At 50.4% G+C, this 19,852-nt stretch overlaps 1 protein-coding gene across 6 annotated transcripts in view; it reads right to left on the reverse strand.

The window, feature by feature from the left end:
- Positions 1-3,963: 3,963 nt before the first annotated feature.
- Positions 3,964-19,852, reverse strand: part of PRDM11 (PR/SET domain 11) — an 82,152-nt gene continuing 66,263 nt past the window's right edge. For 5 of the 6 annotated variants that reach the window (XM_084894487.1, XM_084894489.1, XM_084894488.1 and 2 more), the window contains 3 exons: positions 14,686-14,873; positions 10,040-10,666; positions 3,964-8,708 (listed from right to left, as the gene is read on the reverse strand). In XM_084894487.1, the coding sequence (XP_084750613.1) occupies positions 6,544-8,708; positions 10,040-10,666; positions 14,686-14,873 (2,980 nt within the window). In that variant the 3' untranslated portion in view covers positions 3,964-6,543. The remainder of the gene's footprint in view (positions 8,709-10,039; positions 10,667-14,685; positions 14,874-19,852) is intronic. The other variant, XM_084894491.1, reaches the window with a different exon arrangement.

Consider the following 19,852-nt stretch of genomic DNA (forward strand, 5'->3'; position numbering starts at 1 on the left):
CTGCTGGCTCTTCCGGAGAGGCGAGTGGAGATGGAGGGTGCCAAGGGCAGCCTGGCCCTTGTCTCTTTGTAAGCAGTACTGCAGCCGGCTGTCCCTGGGCGGGCGGCCCGGTGCCTTGATGCCCCGCGGCTGCTCTCTCTCTGAGGTACAGTGCATTGTGGGATTGCTACCCGGGGGTGCCCATCCCCTGGCCATGGGTCTGATCCACCACAGTGGAGGAAGGCTTGGGCCAGGCCTGGCCTTTCTTGAGCCAGGCCCTGAGGGTGTTCCAAGACCCGGTGGGCAGCTAGCTAGCTGTGGCTCAAGGAGACCCAGGAGGGCTCGGAGGGAGGGGAGGTGGGCATTGGCAGAACAGACCCGCCCCAGACTGTGGGTGTAGGGGTGGGTCCGCTGAAAACTGAGGTCCGTTGGTAGGATGGTGGGGAAGAGCAAGACGGGGCTCAGGGATGGGAGAGCCGAGAGGCAGAGGCTGGTCTGGAGCACAGAGGACGCAGCTGCCCTGTGGCTCCCTTCGACTGCAACCCCATCCGCTCCCCCTTCGTGCCTTCAGGGGAAAGAAACTACAGAGAGAAACCTGGAAGCAAAACGGGCTTCTGATTCCAACGGGGCTGCACCGGCCCTCCCTCATGGGGGCGTCCGGCTCAGCCTCTGCCTCGAGTTACAGAATCAGAACAGTGTATGTGGACTAAACCTGGTGAGGGGCCGATGGGCCTCCGTGCAGGAGAGGGAAGAGAGTGAGTTGTCCTGAGAACAGCCAGCAGCAGCAGCTGTGCAAAGTGGGCTGGGCCAGAGCCCTGCTTCGGAACTGGAATTGCTACTGAATTCGTGAGTGTGCGGATATGTCCCCCCCGCCCCTCCCAGTTAGCTGATGGTCCCTGCCCTGGCCAGGAAGCCTCCTGATGGTGGGCAGCACCGTCTGGTGATGCTCATGCTGCCCACTTCACTTCTCCAGTCCCTGGCCGACAGTGATGGAGTGGGTGAGGGAGGTACTCCAGAGGTTTGGCCTCTAGGGGGCAGTGGAAGCGTGGGAGGAGGGAGGGAGCGGCAGCATCTTTCCTGGACCGCTCTGGGTCCAATTTGCACCTTTCCTATGGCCACCAATGCTGCTCGCTCCTGGGGCGGGGGCGGGGGCGGGGGAAGGGAGGGCGAGGGTATTTAGGGAACATTGTGCAGTGATCCCTACACCATGGGTCTGTGATCGCGACCTACTGCCAGGCAGCAGCGACCACACCATAGGCTGGCAGGGGGGATGGAGGGGCACTTCAGTTGGAGCTCAGGGAGTGAGTACCTCCTTCCAACCTCAGACCAAGCCTGTGGGAAAGGAGAGAAAGTGCACGGAGAGGGCCAGGACCGGTTACGCTCCTCTCCACCACTCGGGGTAGGAGGCCCCATTCCTGGCAAACCCTGCCTGCTTAGCTCCCTCCTCAGCGCCTGCAAAAGGCTCTGCCTCCTCCCTCTTTGCACAACACAGTCTTTCCCATTGCTCTCCCAGCTCTCTATAGACTCTATTTTTATATCTATTTAAAACATAAAAATGTATAAATATATAGGATATTATTTATAGATATATAGACGTGATTCAATCTCTTACTCTGTGTATACGTACTGTATATGTCCATATATACAATATATATGCCGTAGCATTTGTATTATACACTGCACATACCCCTGCTTCCATGCACTCTCCTAGGGAGACTGGATTGCATAGGTATTTCTAGGGCGATACCACTTGAAGGGATTGGGGTGGGGGAGAGCCAGGTGGAAGAGGTGAGCCGTACCATTTTCCTCCCCAAAGGGCACTTTTACTCCCTCTGGCTAACACACAAAGGTCACCTCAAAGGCTCCATGAAATATCACAGCTCCATCCACTCAGCTAAAGCACCCAGAACAGAGGGCAGAGGGGGTCCTCCTCCAGCCAGAAAAGGGGCCCTACGTGTCTCTGGACATAATCTTCCCTCAAGACCAGACTGGAACCTCAGACCCAGGCCCACCTCCAGGAGGCCCATATCCAGAATGGAACTGCCCTAAGCTCACCTGCCTGGGAACACACGCCTTTCTTGGTTAAGCAGCCCTGGCTTCCCTGCTTGGGCTGTCCCAGGCCGGCCTGGATGGGCCTGCCCCCAGAAGAAGGATGGTGGGGAATGTGAGTCCCAGTGGGACTGGAGCCTTCTGCCCGAACTGGGTGTTGGGACCAAGAAAAAGCACGGATTCTACTTAGAAATCAATTCAGACAGTAAGCCCAAACGGGCTCTAGGTACCGAATTCCTGCTCTTAGAGGGTGTGGAGGAAAAATGAAGGGGGAGGAATCTAGAAGAGAATTTCTATTTCAATACCCTCCCCCACTCCCCAGGCCACTTGCTGGATCCCAGGAGGCTCCAGGGAACAGCCAAAGTGACTCTAGCCCCCCGGCCTGGACTGGGCAAAGCCTGGCTAAGTTAGCCAACCATGATAACTCTCTCCATGATCATTTTCAGCATATTCTACTGCTTTTCCATGTGAAAAGCATTTCAACATTACCTTCAAATAATTACAAGGTCCTTCCTCCAGATTACAGGGTCAACAGAAGCAAGCCAAGGAGAAGGGTGAGGCAAGACAACCCAACATGGTAGCATGTAGGAGGGGCTGGGGCCAAGACCCCCAACTGCCCTGGATTCAGGGTCCAGTACTGAGCCCTGCTGTCCAGGGATCTTGGAGCTGGAGGCTGTTCTCCTTCCCAAGTGAGGATGAGGAAATAAGGCTCCACCCAGTACTATAGGATGTTGCCAGCAGTCCAAAAAACAAAAAACAACGACAACAACAAAAAAGAAAAACAACAAAAAACACACAAAAAAACCCCCCCTGGTGATTCAGATGCCTGAACTCATATTCAACCAGGCAGTCAAAATGTGGGGATTCTGACACAGCAAAAGTTCTAGGCAGGACTGGGCTGTCCTCAGTCCTCATGGATGCTAATGGGCTATTTACCTCCTTTGGGGAGAGGAGAAGCACACCATTTTAACCACAAGGGCCTCTGGTTCCCAGGCTCAGCAATGTATTATATCTGCTAGGCATGATTGCCCCCGCCCCCCCCAAACCTGATCTCAGTTCCCACCCCCTCCAAAAACCACAGAAAGTTCAATGAGGACAAGTCTCCAGCCCAGAGACACAAACCTTTTATTCTAAGCCAATGGTTGTCACTCCTAAGCCAGGGGCTGAGTTAAAGGGCTGTGTCTTGTCTGAAGCCACCACATTAGGGATGTCACGACTGCCCAGTCAACCATGTTTTATACCCATCAAAGGAAGGCTAGGTTAGCCAAGCATGTGCCTCCCTGGACTAGACCCTGAGGGTCCCATCAACCCAAGAGTCCCTCTCAGGAAGCAGAGAGTAGGAAATGGACAGAAGTCACCGGTAGTCACATGCCCCTTGCCCAAGACAGAAGCACTGAGCTTCCTGAGACTCATCCAGGCTGAGACAAGCCCCTGTGTAAATTGCAGTGGTGTGTCACCCCAATTATTCCCTGGTTACTCCCTGTCCCAAGGGAAAGTGGCCTTCAGAGAGTCTGACACGGCCTAGCTGAATTCAGCCAAGGGCATGCTCACTCAGAGGTTGGGAGCCTTGCCAAAGTTCAAGGCTTTCCAGAGAGCTCATCCTCTCTGTTTCAGACCCTGGCTGGACAGTGGCCACTTGTAGCCATAGCTCATGCTTCTAGCCCAGAGGCAGGTCACGGGTTCCCAGCTGTCTCAGAAGGTACAGGCTGAAACTGGCACTGGCCCAAGGGATGGTTCCCTGGGCATAAACACGAAGTTTGCCCATGGCCTCTTGAGAGGACACATTCGCAGCCCCTGACTAGATACTCAAGCAGATACTCTCTTTCCGGTTTGCAAATGAGTGGTTTAGGGCAGTGGTCAGCAAACTGCAGCTCGAGAGCCACATGCGGCTCTTTGGCCCCTTGAGTTTTTAGCCAAGGCCAGCTTAGGGTTGATATTTGGCTCTGTTGACTATTGAGTTTGCCGACCACTGGTTTAGGGGGGCTATCCACAGAGGGTACCAATGCAGTGTGTGGGGGAAGAGAAGGTGTAAGGCATCTGTTGGCTAGAAGAACGGATCCCAACCTACTGTTTCTGCCTCCACCGAGGCCCGCCCACCTTGCCATCCGCCTCTGCCTTCAACCCATCTCCATCTGTGTGGTGGAGAGGAAGCCGGGGAGGGAAAGGTGGAACCCTGTGCTTTGCAATAGCATCCCACCTGACCACAGTTACTGACCCTGATGGGAAGAGTGGAGTGGAGGGAGGAGACACCAGCTTAAATTGGGGAAGTGGAGTGAGGCTGGGAATTTCAAAGCATCAGAAAGAGCTTTGGGTCTCTCCTGGCTAGTTTCTTCTCTCTCCTTGTTCAGAGGAAGGTGGGGAAGTACGTGTGACTGGGAAGGGAGTCGGGGGCTGAATGCCACAGGCAGGGGTGCATTGATTTGTTGAAGAAGGCAGCATATGAGGCCTGGCAGTGGGACCGTCAGAGAAAACCAGGTTTTGTTTTTGTTTTTGTTTTAACATGCTACATCACTGTTGAAACAAACAAAAAAAAAAAGTTTCAAAAATAATATAATATATATATATATATATAATATATATTTATGTAATGAAAAGCTATCCACTAGCAGCAATGATTCTAAAGTTATCTTAGCACCAAGACCATGGGGGTGGGGGGAAGGGACATGTGGGGGGTGAAGGGACTCTGGCAGGACAGGACGGGGGAGTGACATGTTCAGTGTTGATGACATTTCCACTATGTTCTCTACGGCGGCATGAGGCCTCGGAGGCAAGATAAACCAGGAGGAAGGAAGCTGCCACAGTTTGATCATGTCTGAGCCACGCAGGTTGGGGACCCTGGGACCAGATCACATGATCCCTTGCTCAACCTCTGTCAGCTGAGAGGGGTGGCTTTCCAAGGACCACAGACGATGCGGATCTTCCTCCCTCCCCCAAATGTGACCTGCACCCATGACACAGGATCTCTGCATATCCAATATGCATAAACCAAGTGTGAAAACATGAACAGAAGTGTCTAACAGCTCACGCACATTTAAAAAAACAAAACTCCCTTGCGAGGTATACCGGTAGTTAAATGAATGAAAGAGCATTGATCTGACTCCTGTAGCTTAAACCACTACTTGCCCCAGGGAGTGGGCCAGTGGCTACTTCTAAAGCTTATATCGTGGTTGTGTGTGTGTGTGTGTGTGTGTGTGTGTGTGTGTGTGTGTAGGCTAATGCCTTGAGAGTCCTATCTTACCCCTTGCTTATTCCTTTCTTCTAGGACATCTCTACCCTGTTCAAAACGGAAGTGTTCACAGGCATAGATGCATCACCCAGGTTCCCGCTACCTTCCTGCCAGAGGGTAGGGCTGGTTCTCAGCCTGTTGCAGAAAAAGGACTAAATCTCTAGAGACTCTCATTTGCACAACCAGGGCACAACTTGCATTAATATGTTCTGCCACGCAGCTCTGGCAGGTATTTCTTGATTGTTAAAGGAAAAAACAAAACAAAAAAACCCCACAAAAACCCCGCCCCCACATTATATGATTATAAAGATAGAGTATAAATAATTTATGTAAATTGAATACATTTTTTTTTCATTTTACTTATTTTTAGCCAATAAATCACAGCCCTTTGGGGTCTGGATTTCTCGGCTCTTCATTTCTCCAGCAGCCCTGGATCTGAATGGATTCAGATTATTTTATCCCACACTAATTAAAAACAAAACAAAACACAGGAATGCAACATGCTCACCCCCTCTTCCTTCCCCAGGATTTCAAGCTCGGTTGGCAGGCAGTTTTGCCTTCAGTATTACAGGTACTAAGGATCCAGGGGCGTCTGAAAGGAGGGAATGAACAACCCAGGGACGGGATTGGCGACAGAGGTGGGGAGTAGTGGGTGTCACAGTTTGACCAACACATGTTTCTAAGACAGTGAAGAAATGAGTAAAAAAAAATCTCTCCAGCTGAAGTCAGGTGGGAGAGAAAGTCAAAACACCTGATCCAGACACACAACCTGCCCTTATCCAAAATCAGAGATGGGACTCAGCCGGACCAGCATGTCCACAAAGAGGCTGAGAAACCCCCATCACAAAACCAAACAAGAACAGGAAAGGCAAGGACTTAAACCCCGACCCAAGCCCCTCGCCCGCCCAGACAAGAACAGGGACAACGTGAGTTACCTAAAGGTGATGACAGAGACCCGTCATTTTAGCTTATGCTGTTGGCTGGTCGGTCGGTGGGAACACGTGTGGCCCCGGCACATGCTTCTGTGAGTGAAAATGAGTTGCCACGGAGGTTGCAGCTGCCGAATGTTGTAGACAAGAGTCAGTTTCTGACACGGTTCCTTTCTGACAGTTCCCAGTAGCTTCTGGTGGATGTGTCACCTTGGTTTCTAAAAATTTTTTTTCAGTGTGGGTTTTTAATATATATAATATAATATATATATATATATATATTTATATAATATATCAAAGCTTGTGAGTATAGATTAAAAAAATATTCAACAGCTTAGTGACCTCTGTGACGCCGCTTCCCTAAATGTCCGGGTAGAACTCGGACCCGTGGTCTACGGTCTGCAGCACCGGCTTCTGCTCCAGCGCAGACATCCTGCTGAGGACCTCGGCGGACAGAGAGTAACTGTTGCCGGACTTCTCCTCGAACCAGCTGTCCAGGGCTCGCTTGGCGTCAAAGTTGGCGATGGGCGGGCCGTTGACCGCGATTGTCAGCAGGTCGCTGAGTTGCTCCAGGGTCAGGCGGGAGCGGTGGTTCTTGCGGACTCGCTGCAGGGCATTGCGGCCCTTCTCGCAGCAGGCGGTGGAGGTGGGGAGGACCTTCAGGACCTGGATGATCTTGTTCAAGAGCGGAAACCTCTGCTTGTATTTGCAAATGTGGCCGATCAGGTCCTTGAAGCCGTTTTTAGTATAGTAATCGGCCTTGAGTTCTCGCCACTCCATCAACAGGCTCCCCCGGGGGTCCAGCCCTTCCCGACAGACGTCCCGGGAGAAGGCCGGGATGGCCTCCAGGTGATCAAATATCTGAACCATGTCCTCCCTGCCATAGCTCAGGAGCTCCTCGCTGTTCCTGGGCCAGGTGGCGAGGTCGAACACCTGGCAGGCCTTCACAAAGATCCGGCTGCGGGAGTCGAACCTCTGGGCCAGGATCACTTGGGTCTTCTGGCAGATCTTCTCCCGGATGGACTGGAACTTGGCCTCGGCCACCCTGAGGTTCTTCACGGCGATGCCGTTGAAGCTCTCACGGAAATTCTCCTCGAACTCCTGCAGGTACTCTCCCGGGCAGTCGGCCAGCCGGCTGATCTCCTGGATGGCCTCCTCGATCTTGTCATCCACCTGAGACACCAGGAGGTACTGGCCCTGGAACACGTAGGCCAGGCGCGAGAGCACGGCAATCACGTCCAGGAGGAAGTAGATGAGCTTCATGGACTGGTAGTCCATGAGGAACTGCAGCAGGGCCAGCGCGATGGCCGAGGCGTCCGCCCGCTGGGTCTGGCTGCTGACGTCCTTGAGGTGGGCCACCACCTCCAGATAGTCCTTGATGAGGGCGTTGAGGACGTTCTGCTCACCGATGATCCACCTCACGGCCCGGATGTCCCCCAGGAACTCGGTCTCCTCGCAGAGGGTCGAGGCCGTGGACCGCAGCTCGCACATGAGCCGCGGCGAGTACCGGTAGAAACTCAGCAGCTGCTTCAGGTTGTTCTCCAGCTCCTCCAGGCAGGGGAGCTCCTTCCCGCTAATGGCGTCCAGGATTTCCAGGTGCGGCCGGTGCACCATGAAGGGCAGGCACAGCAGCCAGGGCAGCGTCTTGCGGATCGTCATGAACATGCTGGCACGCAGGCTGGCTGTGATGTTGGCCCCGTCAACGCCCAAGCCGACGGTTGGCTTCTCATCCTGCAGCCGGATACCCAAGGCGGAGAAGGCTCGGTCCAGTGCCTGGAGGTAGCTCTCTGTGCTAGAGAACCCCAGTTCCTGCAGGGACAGGAACTCTGTGGCCGGGGGCCCGTCGCTGCTGGTGTACTGGACATAGACAGCCACCGTGTCGGCCAGCAGGTCGTCGCTCTGCCCGTCCAGGATGATGCTGAGGCAAGGCGACTGGCGGATGCGCTCCACCAGGTCCTCCCGCAGCGCCCGGGCGATGTGGTGGATGAGGATCTGGCAGTCGCCCTCGTTCATGTACTGGTCCACCACCTTGAGCTCGCACTTCCTCAGGAGCTCGGCCAGAGGCCGGAAGTCCAGGTAGGGCCTGCCCTCGAGGGCCAGGTGGTAGGCGGTGTTGAAGAGCAGGGTCATGTTGCGGCACATCTCCTCCGTCTTCTCGGGGTGCATGCGGAGCTTGTACAGCTGCAGGCACTTCTTGTGCAGGTTGCTCTGGCTGTGCAGCTTGATGGTGTGGATCTTGAACTGCTTGGAGCCGATGATGAAGGCCGAGGTGCGGGAGGACTGCACCGTGTACTGGCGGCACACGTGGCACCACATCTCGTTGAGGGTCGGGGAGTACCGCAGGAACCAGAACTTCTTCAGCCACTCCTGCTTGAAGCGCCGGATCCGGCGCCCGGCGGCAGACGACATCTTGGAGGGCTCGTCGGTGGCAGTCATCATATCGTTGGAGACCGATTCATCCGCCGAATCGACCTCCTGGTCATCGTCCTCCATGATGGCAGGGCCGGAGACCATGCTCTCGGAGGCTGGAAGACAAATGGGAAAGAAATCTTTACACCTGTGGGGGAAACATAGACGTTTCTAAAAGGAACAGGAAGCACTGCCCCGAAGGTAGGTGGCCACACGATGTGAAACATAGGCCGATTCCAGCCAGAATATATTTAAAAGCACTCTTGTGATCCATGTATTCCCTCTTTTATTTTCTTTTTTTCTTTTTTAAATATATTTTATTGATTTTTTACAGAGAGGAAGAGAGAGGAATAGAGAGTTCGAAACATCGATGAGAGAGAATCATTGATCAGCTGCCTCTTGCACACCCCCTTCTGGGGATGTGCCCGCAACCAAGGTACATGCCCTTGACTGGAATCAAAACCGGGACCTTTCAGTCCGCAGGCCAGGCCGATGCTCTATCCACTGGGCCAAACCGGTTTTGGCGGCTTTCCCTCTTTGTGGATTATCCATGGTGGCCACCATGCTCCAGACTTTCTGCCCTGGCCCTCCACTAGTGGGCGCTCAAGGAACTTCAACGTTTGGTATCAACTGACCCACAAGACCAGAGGAAGAACCATATCAAACATCCTTAGGTCAGAGAGGGAGGACATGGGACTCATTTGTCCCACCTCTAAGGTGGCCAGGGGTGGCGTGCTACCCTCAAATTGAGACAGCTTCAGCATGGCCCCAGGTTATTTCTGGCTCAGAACACAGATGCATGCTTTGACTATCTGAAGCACCTCATTCTGAGCTAAGAGATGTGGTTAAAATAGAAAGTGCTGTGTAAATACGCTAAGCTGCAGATGTGTACTGAAAAAACCCTCCTTGTCAACCAGCTCTAAGACATCCGGGCGGCCACAGAGAAGGGCAGGAGCATGCAGCCAAACGCCCGGGATCCAGGTCCTTCCAAGACCCCAGGCGGGGAAATGGGACCGTGTGGCAGAGCAGCAAGTCGGGAAGATTAGAATGAGGTGGGCTCCTGGGCTGAGGTCGGGAGGGCCAGGAGCTCTCCCCAACAGGACGGGGCAGAAAGAAAGACGGGGTTTGGAAGTTGGGCTGTGGGGGGCCAGACACCACTAGGACCACCAGAGAAAGGCAACGGTTCAAGAACACAGCACACACCCCTTCTGCAGCGGAATGTCCTTTATTGACGAGAATACAGGGCAAGACGTGAAGCACCCATAGGAGCTGCAAAGCGACCTGTCAGAGGCGGGCACCTGAGGGTGTGGGGCTGTGGCCAGAGCTCCCCTCCGAGTCACATGCCTCAGGTTTCCCCAAAGGTGGCTCCTGCAGAGAGCACCGGCCACCCTCACCCTGCCCACCATGTGCTCTTCCCTCCGACACCATCTCACCCACACCGACTTACCTGCAGGGTCTGAGAACTCTGGGAGCTCCAGTACCTGCGCTGGCAATACAGAGGGCTCAGGAAGCTTCCCAGACTTAAGCATGTCTAGCTCTGCCTGGAGTTCCCGAACCTTCTTCTTCAGGCGAATACAATTGGGGCAAAAGGAGGTGGTGGGAAGCTCATGAGGGTCGGACGCAAGGGAGGCCTCAGCAGGACTGTCAGCCTTGAAGGATGAAGGTTCCTCCTCTTCATCGTCCAATGGGCCTGGCTCCGTAGAAGCCCCGTGTGGGGCTTTCCAGTCCCCCTCCCCCTGGGTCCGGCTGACATTCTGCATGCCATGCGACATGGTCATTGCACACCGACTGTAGGCATCGCCCTGGTATTTGGGGACTTTCCTGATGACCAGCGAGGTGCTCAGGGCCAGCTGGTGCGCTTCCACCTTGGCAGATTCCAGCGAGGCCTCCAAAACATCCTTGAAAATGAGGTCAATCTTCTTCTTCTTGGTCTGGGGGTGCACGTCCCCCTCGTCAAAGCCACGCTTGTAGGAACTTTTGCCCTGTTTCAACACAGGGAGGTGAACGGGACCCCTCAGGTCCTCTAGGTGATCCAGAGCCTGCTCAGACTTCTCCCTCTGCAACCGCTTCTCTCCTAGGAAGGAAAACCAGGGCGTGAGGAAGTGGGGAAAAGCCCCAGGTGGAGAAACAGGCAGAAAGCAATGCAGGCCTCCAGATAGGGGTGTCGAACACAATCAGAGAAGGGGCCAAAATCTAAAATCCAGCCTAAATCGCGGGCCGAATGGTTTACTGAACAGTCATAAACTGACAATGTCATAAACTGACAGCGGAGTGCAGTGATGACAGCGCGGTGCGGGCCACATTGCAAGGCCTGGCGGGCTGGATTTGGCTCGCGGGCCTTGTGTTTGACACGTGTGATAGGAAGTCGCTTGACACATCCCTCTGGGTCTGGCCTCGTGGGCAGGTGTGGCAACAAGGGAGAGGCGATCGCTCAGTAGGCCATGGGACCATAGGACCCCAAAAAAGCAGAGAAGTCTTTAAAGAGACAGTTTCAATGGAGTCTTATGTCTACATGCTCTACACTTAATAAGTTGAGAAAAATGCTATGGGGGAAGGTAGTTGGGAGGTACTTGCCTCCTGCTCGATCCAATGAATGGGTGGTGACATTCCTGAGAGCTAAGTGAGGATGGAGCCCCCACCCCTCCAGGCTTCTGGTCCAGTCTTAGCAATTAGAAGATGGCTGCTTCGACTTGGTAAAAGGTACACACGAAATACTGAGTCCCGCTGCTTCCTCCTCCCTCACTCTCTGAAGTCGGCCCACTTAGAGCAAAGTCCGCCTAGAGCAAATGTCCGAGCAGTATGTGAGAAAAGCGTGCCGGCTGAGGCAGGAAGACAATGCAAGATGGGCCACCTCCAGCAAGGTAAAGAACAACGTGGCCACACTGACCCAAAGCATTCTCAAAATATAGCTGTTTCCTTGCCTGGCAATACAAAGAATGCTTCCTTTTCTATTTCTTCCTATCATGTAAATGACTTAACAACACCTTGGTGAGCTCCCCAACGAAGTTATTTTAGCCAGATTTTCACAATGGCTGGCACAATATCATAAACTGCTCAGAAGTACAACACTACCTGGGGTGGGGGTGGGGGGTAACAGTGCTAAGTGGGGAGTCCTCAGAAGATCCTGACAGCAGCCTGTGGAGCTAGGAAATCTTAAAGGCTTCCTAGACCAGGGGCGGGCCCTGGGAGATGTGAGTGAGCAAAGACTTAACTCACTCATATGTTGTAATTAGGCTGCCGATAGCTGCATTTTGGAAAGACTTCTGAGGGAAGGCCAAAGGACCTCTGTGCAAACCAGAGCCACGCTGTGGCCAAGCCTCAGCTTCCCACAGCCGGCATGGGGTGCTGTGCCCTGGCCCAGGTGTGACTCCAGATTTCCTACAGGTAACAGCCCAAAAGCAAGTAACCTGTTCAGGAATCGCCTTTTCTGTCCTAAGCAGATCATGTGACTGCTTAGGGCATGATCTCACCTCCAAGGCTCCTTATACTCAGGTGCTCCTCCCCACAGCCAGCATTTCTATAACAGCTGAGGGACAGAAAGCGTGCCAATGAAGAGAAGTTTTTAAAAATGCAATATGTTGGTGCAGATTATATATGACGCTTGCTCATTCAGAATCTCTAAACGACAAGGCCACCCTTCCTGTTTCTCGTGGGCCGATCAGGCAGCAAACAGCTGAGGATGTCTGAAGGTCAAGTCTACTCATCACCAGGAACTCCTCATGCTACTCTGCTCAGAGAAAAGCTTATTCAAATGTGCTAAGATGAGCAGGAGGCCTCTTTGGACCAAAGGCTCCTGTGGGTCAAAAAAGACCTTCAAGCATCACAAAATGGATTCTCACACTTCCATAAAACATGAGAAAAACACCATGACGCAAATCAATGACTCAAAGTCGATCAAATAACACGAATTCTTTAAATACACACATTAGATGCTCCTCTTCTTAAAAGATAACCACAAAGAAATAATGTCTATGTTCTTCAGGAAGCAGTTCTTGGCACCAACTAATGTCCCTATTTGATAAGGACTAATAATCCATGCTCTGGCCTTTATCAGGGTTCCAGCCTTCAATTACAAAGAAGCCTCCTTCCAAGTAAGACCTTAAGGGACTGAGCATGGGGGAATCCCCCATCCAGAGCAGGACTTGCATACAAATATAAGACTACCCATTTCCAGCATCTGCCAAAACGACAGGTTACAGAGACACAACATCTAAAGGCCACACAACTGCTCACAAGGACTTTAGCACCTACCTCCTGCCATGGTCCCACAGTGGCTTCCTGTTTCCTACTTCTCAGTCTGGCCAGGAAGAGGTATTCCCTCCTCCTGTATCTTCATATGTCTAGGTGTATCTCATGTCGAGTCTGTCTGCCAGGCTCCTCTGAACCACCCCTGAAAACTCACTCCCTTGTCTGAGCCTTCCCCTGGGGTCTCAGGGCTCTCTGAGGATGATGTACAATAGCTTTGGAGAAGACCCTGGGGGGGGGGGGGTGGGGAGTAGGGACATGACAAATCCAGAAGAATTCAAAAAGATTATGGCCCAAGGATGGAACCTGTGTCCTCTGACATGACTTCTCTTGATTTTCTCCTCTTTGGTGGTATGATTCTTTTGGAGACTTCTTGGTTGTCTTCATTCGTTTCTTCTTTTATCCATTCAACAAAGAGTGAGCACCTACTATGTATCAGATGCTTTTATACGAGGCACCTCCAGGGGTCAACTGGAAACCATGGCGATCTCATCATGGAAAAAATGCATGTGCCCAACCCCCAGATCCAAAAAAGACAAGAGATGAGTATGTCTATTGGGTCTCTTCTCACTGCCCATCCAATCACCAGATACCTTTTACCAAGTCAGGCAGCCGCTGGGCACTCAATGTCCACAATCTGCTTTGTTGTTTTTAAAAGTAGCTTAATTTCAGTGGGCCACTCCTACCCCCTCTCATCTTCTCTACTCATATTCCAAATGGCGCTTTATTTCCAAAAAGTAGGTTGGTCAGGGATATGATAGTGGGGCCTGGGGATAGCCTTGGTTCCTGGGACCAAATGGACTCTGGGTCTTTGAAGGTATGGTTTTAGTGCAAGGAGGTCCCATGGAAAGAAGGACCTGGATTCACCAGTTTGCCCTGGCCAAGCTGAGGGTGGGGTAAAGAGGCAAAGGGCTAGGCACTGGGAGTATTTTAAGCCATTTTCAAATGACTTATTTAAATGGAGCCCGGATGGACATCTCACCCATCAGGCCACCGTCTACACCTAAGGTCGTCTCCTTCCAACTTTCTTGTTCTAATAGACACCGTTCTTTCACAATGTAGCGTTAGACTTCTGGGAATGAGACCAGGAGGAAGAGGGGGGGACGGGACGGGACTAGTTTTGCCTGGCAGTTCATATAACATTATAGGTTAGGGCTCAGACCCTTGACTCTAACAAATAGACTTAGAAACCCAGCTCTGCCCTTCCTAGCCATTCGGCTCTGGGTGAGTCACTATATTTCTTTGATGCTTAGTTTTGCCATTTGTAAGATGGAGATACATGCTTTTTAAAGTGCTATACATGAATCATTAGTTTTAAAAGTCTACAGTGGAGGGCTTACAATGGTCAAGGTAGACATTGTTCTAAATGTGTTCTAACCAGCCAATTCTCTCAGCACAGGTTCAGGTAGCTGCTCCTATTGCCCTGATTTCATGGGACATGATGAAACATAAGCTTAGCACAAATTAAGTCCTTAGTAAATATTACGTATTATTGCAGCAGTGCCGTTTATAGCACCTTTCCATCACTTTGAGGGGGGGGGGGGATAGGATTGATTTTGATTAAATGTATGTACTTTGCTCTCTCCAGGATACTCTGAAGTTTATAATAAGACATTCATATGTAATAGGGTTTCTGAGACGGTTTCTCATGGAGGATAAGTGGTCCCCACAACACTGCCCAGAGCTGCTGCTCAGACCTGGACCATCTGTTTGTCCTCCGGGTCTCCCCATTGCTGGTGTACTGCATTTCCCATCAGCTTTCTTAGGACACTTCTAGAGAAGTATTCTTGGCCTCCCAGGGGGTTTGGTGGCATGGGCATGGTCCTCACCAAAAGGGTAGGCACTCACCTCTGGTCAGATTGCGATGGATGGTTTCCTGGGACATGCTGTGCAGGCGCTTCATATAGTCCTCACTGTACCAGACTCGCAGCCACTCCCCAGGCCGGATGTCCCGGCATGCCCGGAAGTAGATGTGCTCGCTGTGCTGAAACGCCAGGAGGTTCTGCTCCCTCTCCTCCCTGGAGATGACCACGTACCTGGGGGTGAGGAGGACAGGTGAGAATGCATGAGCCACTCCTTCGTGAGTGCCCGCTGGTGTTGGGCAGTGACAGTGGTTAAAAATCCACCAGCATGTGGACTTATGCAAAAGTCTGCAGGGCAGCTGCCCTCCCAAGGAAAGGAATACCAGCAAGAGCCCATCCCTTTTCTCAATGTCACTGTTTTATGTGACCTTAAGCTAGTCTCTGAGACTTTAAAATCTCCGTTTTTCTGAGACTGGACGTGACACCTATCCTGCCTTCCTGCCAGGTTCTTCTAAATACAAGATTCAACACCAGATAAAAGGTGATTGAAAACGGACAGATCACCTCCTTTTCACTAACTTTTAACCACAGGGGTCCCCCAACACCTGCAGGTCTCTGATGGTGGTAAGAGTGGGTTGTTGAACAGTTTTCAGTATTTCACAAAATCTAGCAGAAATAACTCATGAGACAAGGCTGCTCAAGGGGTCAATTAATAAATGCTAAAGATCAAAATCTTTAAAAATGGGAACAGTGGGGACAGAAGAGGAAAGGCTAGCAACCACTGGTTAACTGAAGTATTTTAAGATACGGAAACTGAGGCTCAGAGAGGCTAAATGACTTGCCTAAGGTTGAACAGCTAATAAATGGTAGATGGAGCTGTGAGGTCTATTCCCATGAGAACTCATGGCTCTTATGTTGGCAGGTAAAGCACCCACTCAGCAAGTTCATATAACCTTTAAGGTTCTGCCAAACCCTCAGAATCTATGACCCTCACCCATCCTCGCTGAACTGACAGTTCTAACAGCCAACCTGCGACCTCACTCACCTCCAAAAGGTGAGATGACACATCTGCAGAGAGGCGGACATTACAGACCAAAAGGGTGAGAGGAAATTATTTGGAGTTTGAGCGTTCTGGGTTACACCAGTGTCTAGGAAATTGGTAGTCAAAAAAAATTTTTTTCCCCCTTAGGTTATGATGATTTGTCTTAAAAGCCAAGGAAGAAACCAAAGTCTGTCTAACTGACATGATCCAAAGAATTATATTTGGGACAATCCAGGAAATAATAATTCAAAGAAAAAATCCAAATGGAAAACAAACACATGAAGAATATTCAGCATCAGTAATAAGAAAGGCAAAGTAGCACATTGTCTCATTGGCATAGATTTTTGTTTCATTAATCCTCACCCAAAGATATTCTTCCATTTCTTTTAGAGTTAAAGGGAGAGAGGGAGAGGGGGAGGGACATTAATGTGAGAGAGACACATGGATTGGTTGAATCCCACATGCACCCTGACTGGGGCTGGGGAATGAACCTGCAACTCAGGTACATGCCCTTGACTGGGACCCTTTGGTGCACAGGCCAAAGCTCCAACCACTGAGCACACTGTCCAGGGCAGCACACATGTTTTTCTTAATGATAATATCTGTATTGGTAAAGGTGGCAAGAAAAGTGTCTCTATGCTAATGGTGGTGAATAAACTGGCACATCCTTTGGGAAACAATTGACAATGTAGACTCAATAAGAATTTGTACCCCCATATTCACAGCAGCACTATTCACAATAGTCAAAAGGTGGAAGCAGCCCAAGTGTCCATTAATGGGTAAATTAGATTTTAAAATGTGATCCATAAAAAGGAAGGAGATTCTGACAAGCTACATGAGGTACATGCTAAGTGAAATAAGCCGCTCTCAAAACAGCAAATACTGTATGATTCCATTCAAATGAGTGGTCAAAGGTAGAATGATGGTTGCTGGGAGCTAGGGAGCAGGGGCTTGGGGGGTAGATAGTGGGGGCTCAGTGTTTAATGGGTATAGAGTTTCCACCTGGGAAGATGGGAAGAGCTCTGGAGATGGATAGTGGTGATGGTTGTACAACAATGGGAATGTGCTTAGTGCCAATGAACTGGACATTTAAAAATGGTTAAAATGGTAGAGTTTGTTATGTGTATTTTGTCAAAATGTTGAAAAGTTAAAAAAAAAAAAAAAAAAAGAACAGTGACATGCAGACCAAATATGCAAACTGCATCCCACCACACTTTCTATGTATCATTTATAATGTCAAAGGAAAAACACCCAAATGTCTAATACTAGAGAAACGATTTAATAAACCATGGCGTATTCATATAATGGAATGCTACTCATCTGGAGAGAAATCTTTTTGAAAGATCTTTTATGACATGGAAAATGGACCTCATACAATGAAGAGTGAACAATAAGTAGGTCTGAATGTTATTTACTTAATGGTTCCAGCATGCTTTGAAAACAAGCCCCAGTAAACCTGAAGGAAATATACCAAAGTTTTAAGGGTGATTATCCATTATAGGTGGATCTACTTCTTTGCAATTTTCTGTACTTTCCAAGTCTTCCTCGGTAAGCTATTATTACTCCCATCCCCTAAAAACAGAGATAATGTACAAGAATGCCAATGCCAGGGTGGCTGGCAGGGGTGGCAACTGTGGCAGCCAGCAGCATTGCAGATGTAGATCTGCCCTTTCCCATCTGGACAGTCCCCTGAGCACTCTGCTCTGCTCAGCCCTGGAGGACACGGTGACCTGGTGAGGGGGACCACTCAGGCCTAGGAACCAACCCACTGTGGCAACAGGATGTCACACAGACTCCAGGAGGGCGGGGAAGAGGACACCAGCTTTGGCTGCCTCACCCATTTGAGAGAAGCGAGTCAGAGTTCCATCGGGAGGGTGTGCAGCGTGCAGGATTTATGGCGCCTAGGTCCCAGAACTTGCTTTTGTCTGGGATCTTAGCCTTAATGCATCTGTGTTCTCGTCAATATCCAACACGAGCCTGGGTCTCCCTGAACTGTGGAGACCACACCATGACCTCCGTGGCACCCAGCCATGCCATTATTAACGAAGATTTCAGGGAAAACAGAAATCTTTCCAGATTCATCCTTCCCAGTCTCAACTCTCCAATTGCAGGAGTCTACTTTCCCCCATATCCGAGATATCTTCTGAGTATGCATAATATTTTCTAATCCCCAACTTGTCTTGACGTTGACATCCAAAATTAATCAGCCTTGCGGTTAGCATGGAACAGAACTGAGGTAGACCCAAATTTTCTTCCTCCCGGACACAGAAGGCAAACCGTTCATTCACCTTTTTCCTCATAGGAATCACTTGCATCAAAGAGCACAGGAAAGAATACAATCTCTCTTTTCAGCTTCTAAATAGCCAGCAAGCTCTAAAGACTGGAATTATTTTTCTCTGCACACAACTTTAAGAGAAAAAGAGATGAAGGCCACCTAAGTAGCAGGGATTTCTTCTAAAGAGCAACTTCTGAAGTCACTTAGATTCAAGTCCATTTCTCTTTCCACCTCCTGGTGATCTCCTACCCAACAACAACAACAACAACAACAACAACAAAAATCAATATTTAAGAAGAAAACCCCAAATCTTTGTATCGATCACAATGTGGCTTCAAAGACAGAACAGAATTTGTTCAGCATCTGGTTGCAATTGGTTGCTTTGAAACTTGGCATTCGAAATATGATATATAAACTAGAGGACTGGTGCACAAAATTCATGCAAGGGGCTTGGCCCTCTCAGCCCTGGCTTTATCGGGACAGGCGCCAGGACCATTGTTCTGCTGTTTCGTCTAATTAGCATATTAGCTCTTTATTATATAGGAGGATGACAACTCTTAATGAGTCCTAACAACTCATTCCCCTGAGATGTTTATGCTATATGATTTCTGAGGTCAAGCTAAGTGGAACCAGCTAAGTCTCAACATCAATCACTGTACCTCAATCAGGTCTCACCCTTTCAAGTATTTCACAGTAACGCCCGATGAACCCTCCCACTCCCAGAACCCTCCTGAATTCACACCACAATCCCTTTATGTAGAACCTTGCCTGTCCCATTCCATGGCCACAGGCGAGCAAGAGCCTCCAGGCAGTGACAATCTATCTGTTGAGTCTCCAGATCACCACCTTATTGGAAAGAAGGCACAGAGTATGTCAGGAGGGGGTGGGAAATGCCTAATAGACAGCTCTGTAGATGTCCATGCTCATTTGATGGCATTCAAATAAATGCCAACAAGTTAGGGACCTTAGAAGCAATCGAGGGGATGGGTGGTATGGGGGGGGGGGGAAGGGGAGGTGTACTGGACTAAACCTTTCATGATGAGGATGGATTGTTTGTATTCCAACCTCCTCGCTGACTTGGGGTACATGATAGATGGGCACTAACTCCACACTTCTCAGACCTCCCTCGCTGTGTTTTTTTAAGGGCATTACATTTTCTAGCTGGGTCAGGAAACCACCAGTTCTAACTCAAGAGAGAAAATAACCCCCAGGGCATCCATTGTGTTGGAAGGGACAGATGAGGGCCAGGCTCAGACACTCCTACTCAGTGGGTATGTCTCCGATGGCGAGGAAGCTGCCCTGGTCACGGAGGCAGACATGGGAAAAGAATAACCAAGGAGAGGCGGGACTCTGTGTTCCTATGTGCATATAGGTCTCTGGGCTGGGAGGGTCTTTGGATCATGCATCCACTACCAGATGGTCACTCAGTCTCTGACAAAACACCCCCCCTTCCCCCGGCCAGCCCTTGGCATGGATGGAAGCCTTGGACTCTTAGAAGCTGAAATTGACTGCCCACTTGTTTCCATCTCACTTTCCTGTTTTGACATGCTAGTCCCACAGTCCCCTCTGAAGCCAAGAACAAGAAACTAGAAAAGTATCCATCGAAAGTTGGCCCGTCTTTTAATCTCTCTGTCCCCTCTGCCTCCAACTTGACCCTTTCCCTCCTCAGGACTAGAGAGAGAGGCATCTGTCACTGCTTAGTACCTTGACCTTGGTGGGAAAGACCCCAGGCATCTTTCACAGCATCTTTGCTTCTCCTGGAAATCAGGTTATTTGATTTCATGGCCATGCATTGTGGCCAAGAATGGCAAAGAATGACCTAGATTCCAATGGAACCTTCCAGAAAGGGGATGCATCCTTGGTCAGGACCTAAGAGTTTTCTGCTTGGGAGAATCT

The sequence above is a fragment of the Pipistrellus hanaki genome (genome assembly GCF_964339955.1).
Source record: "Pipistrellus hanaki genome assembly, chromosome: 9".
Lineage (NCBI taxonomy): Eukaryota > Metazoa > Chordata > Mammalia > Chiroptera > Vespertilionidae > Pipistrellus > Pipistrellus hanaki.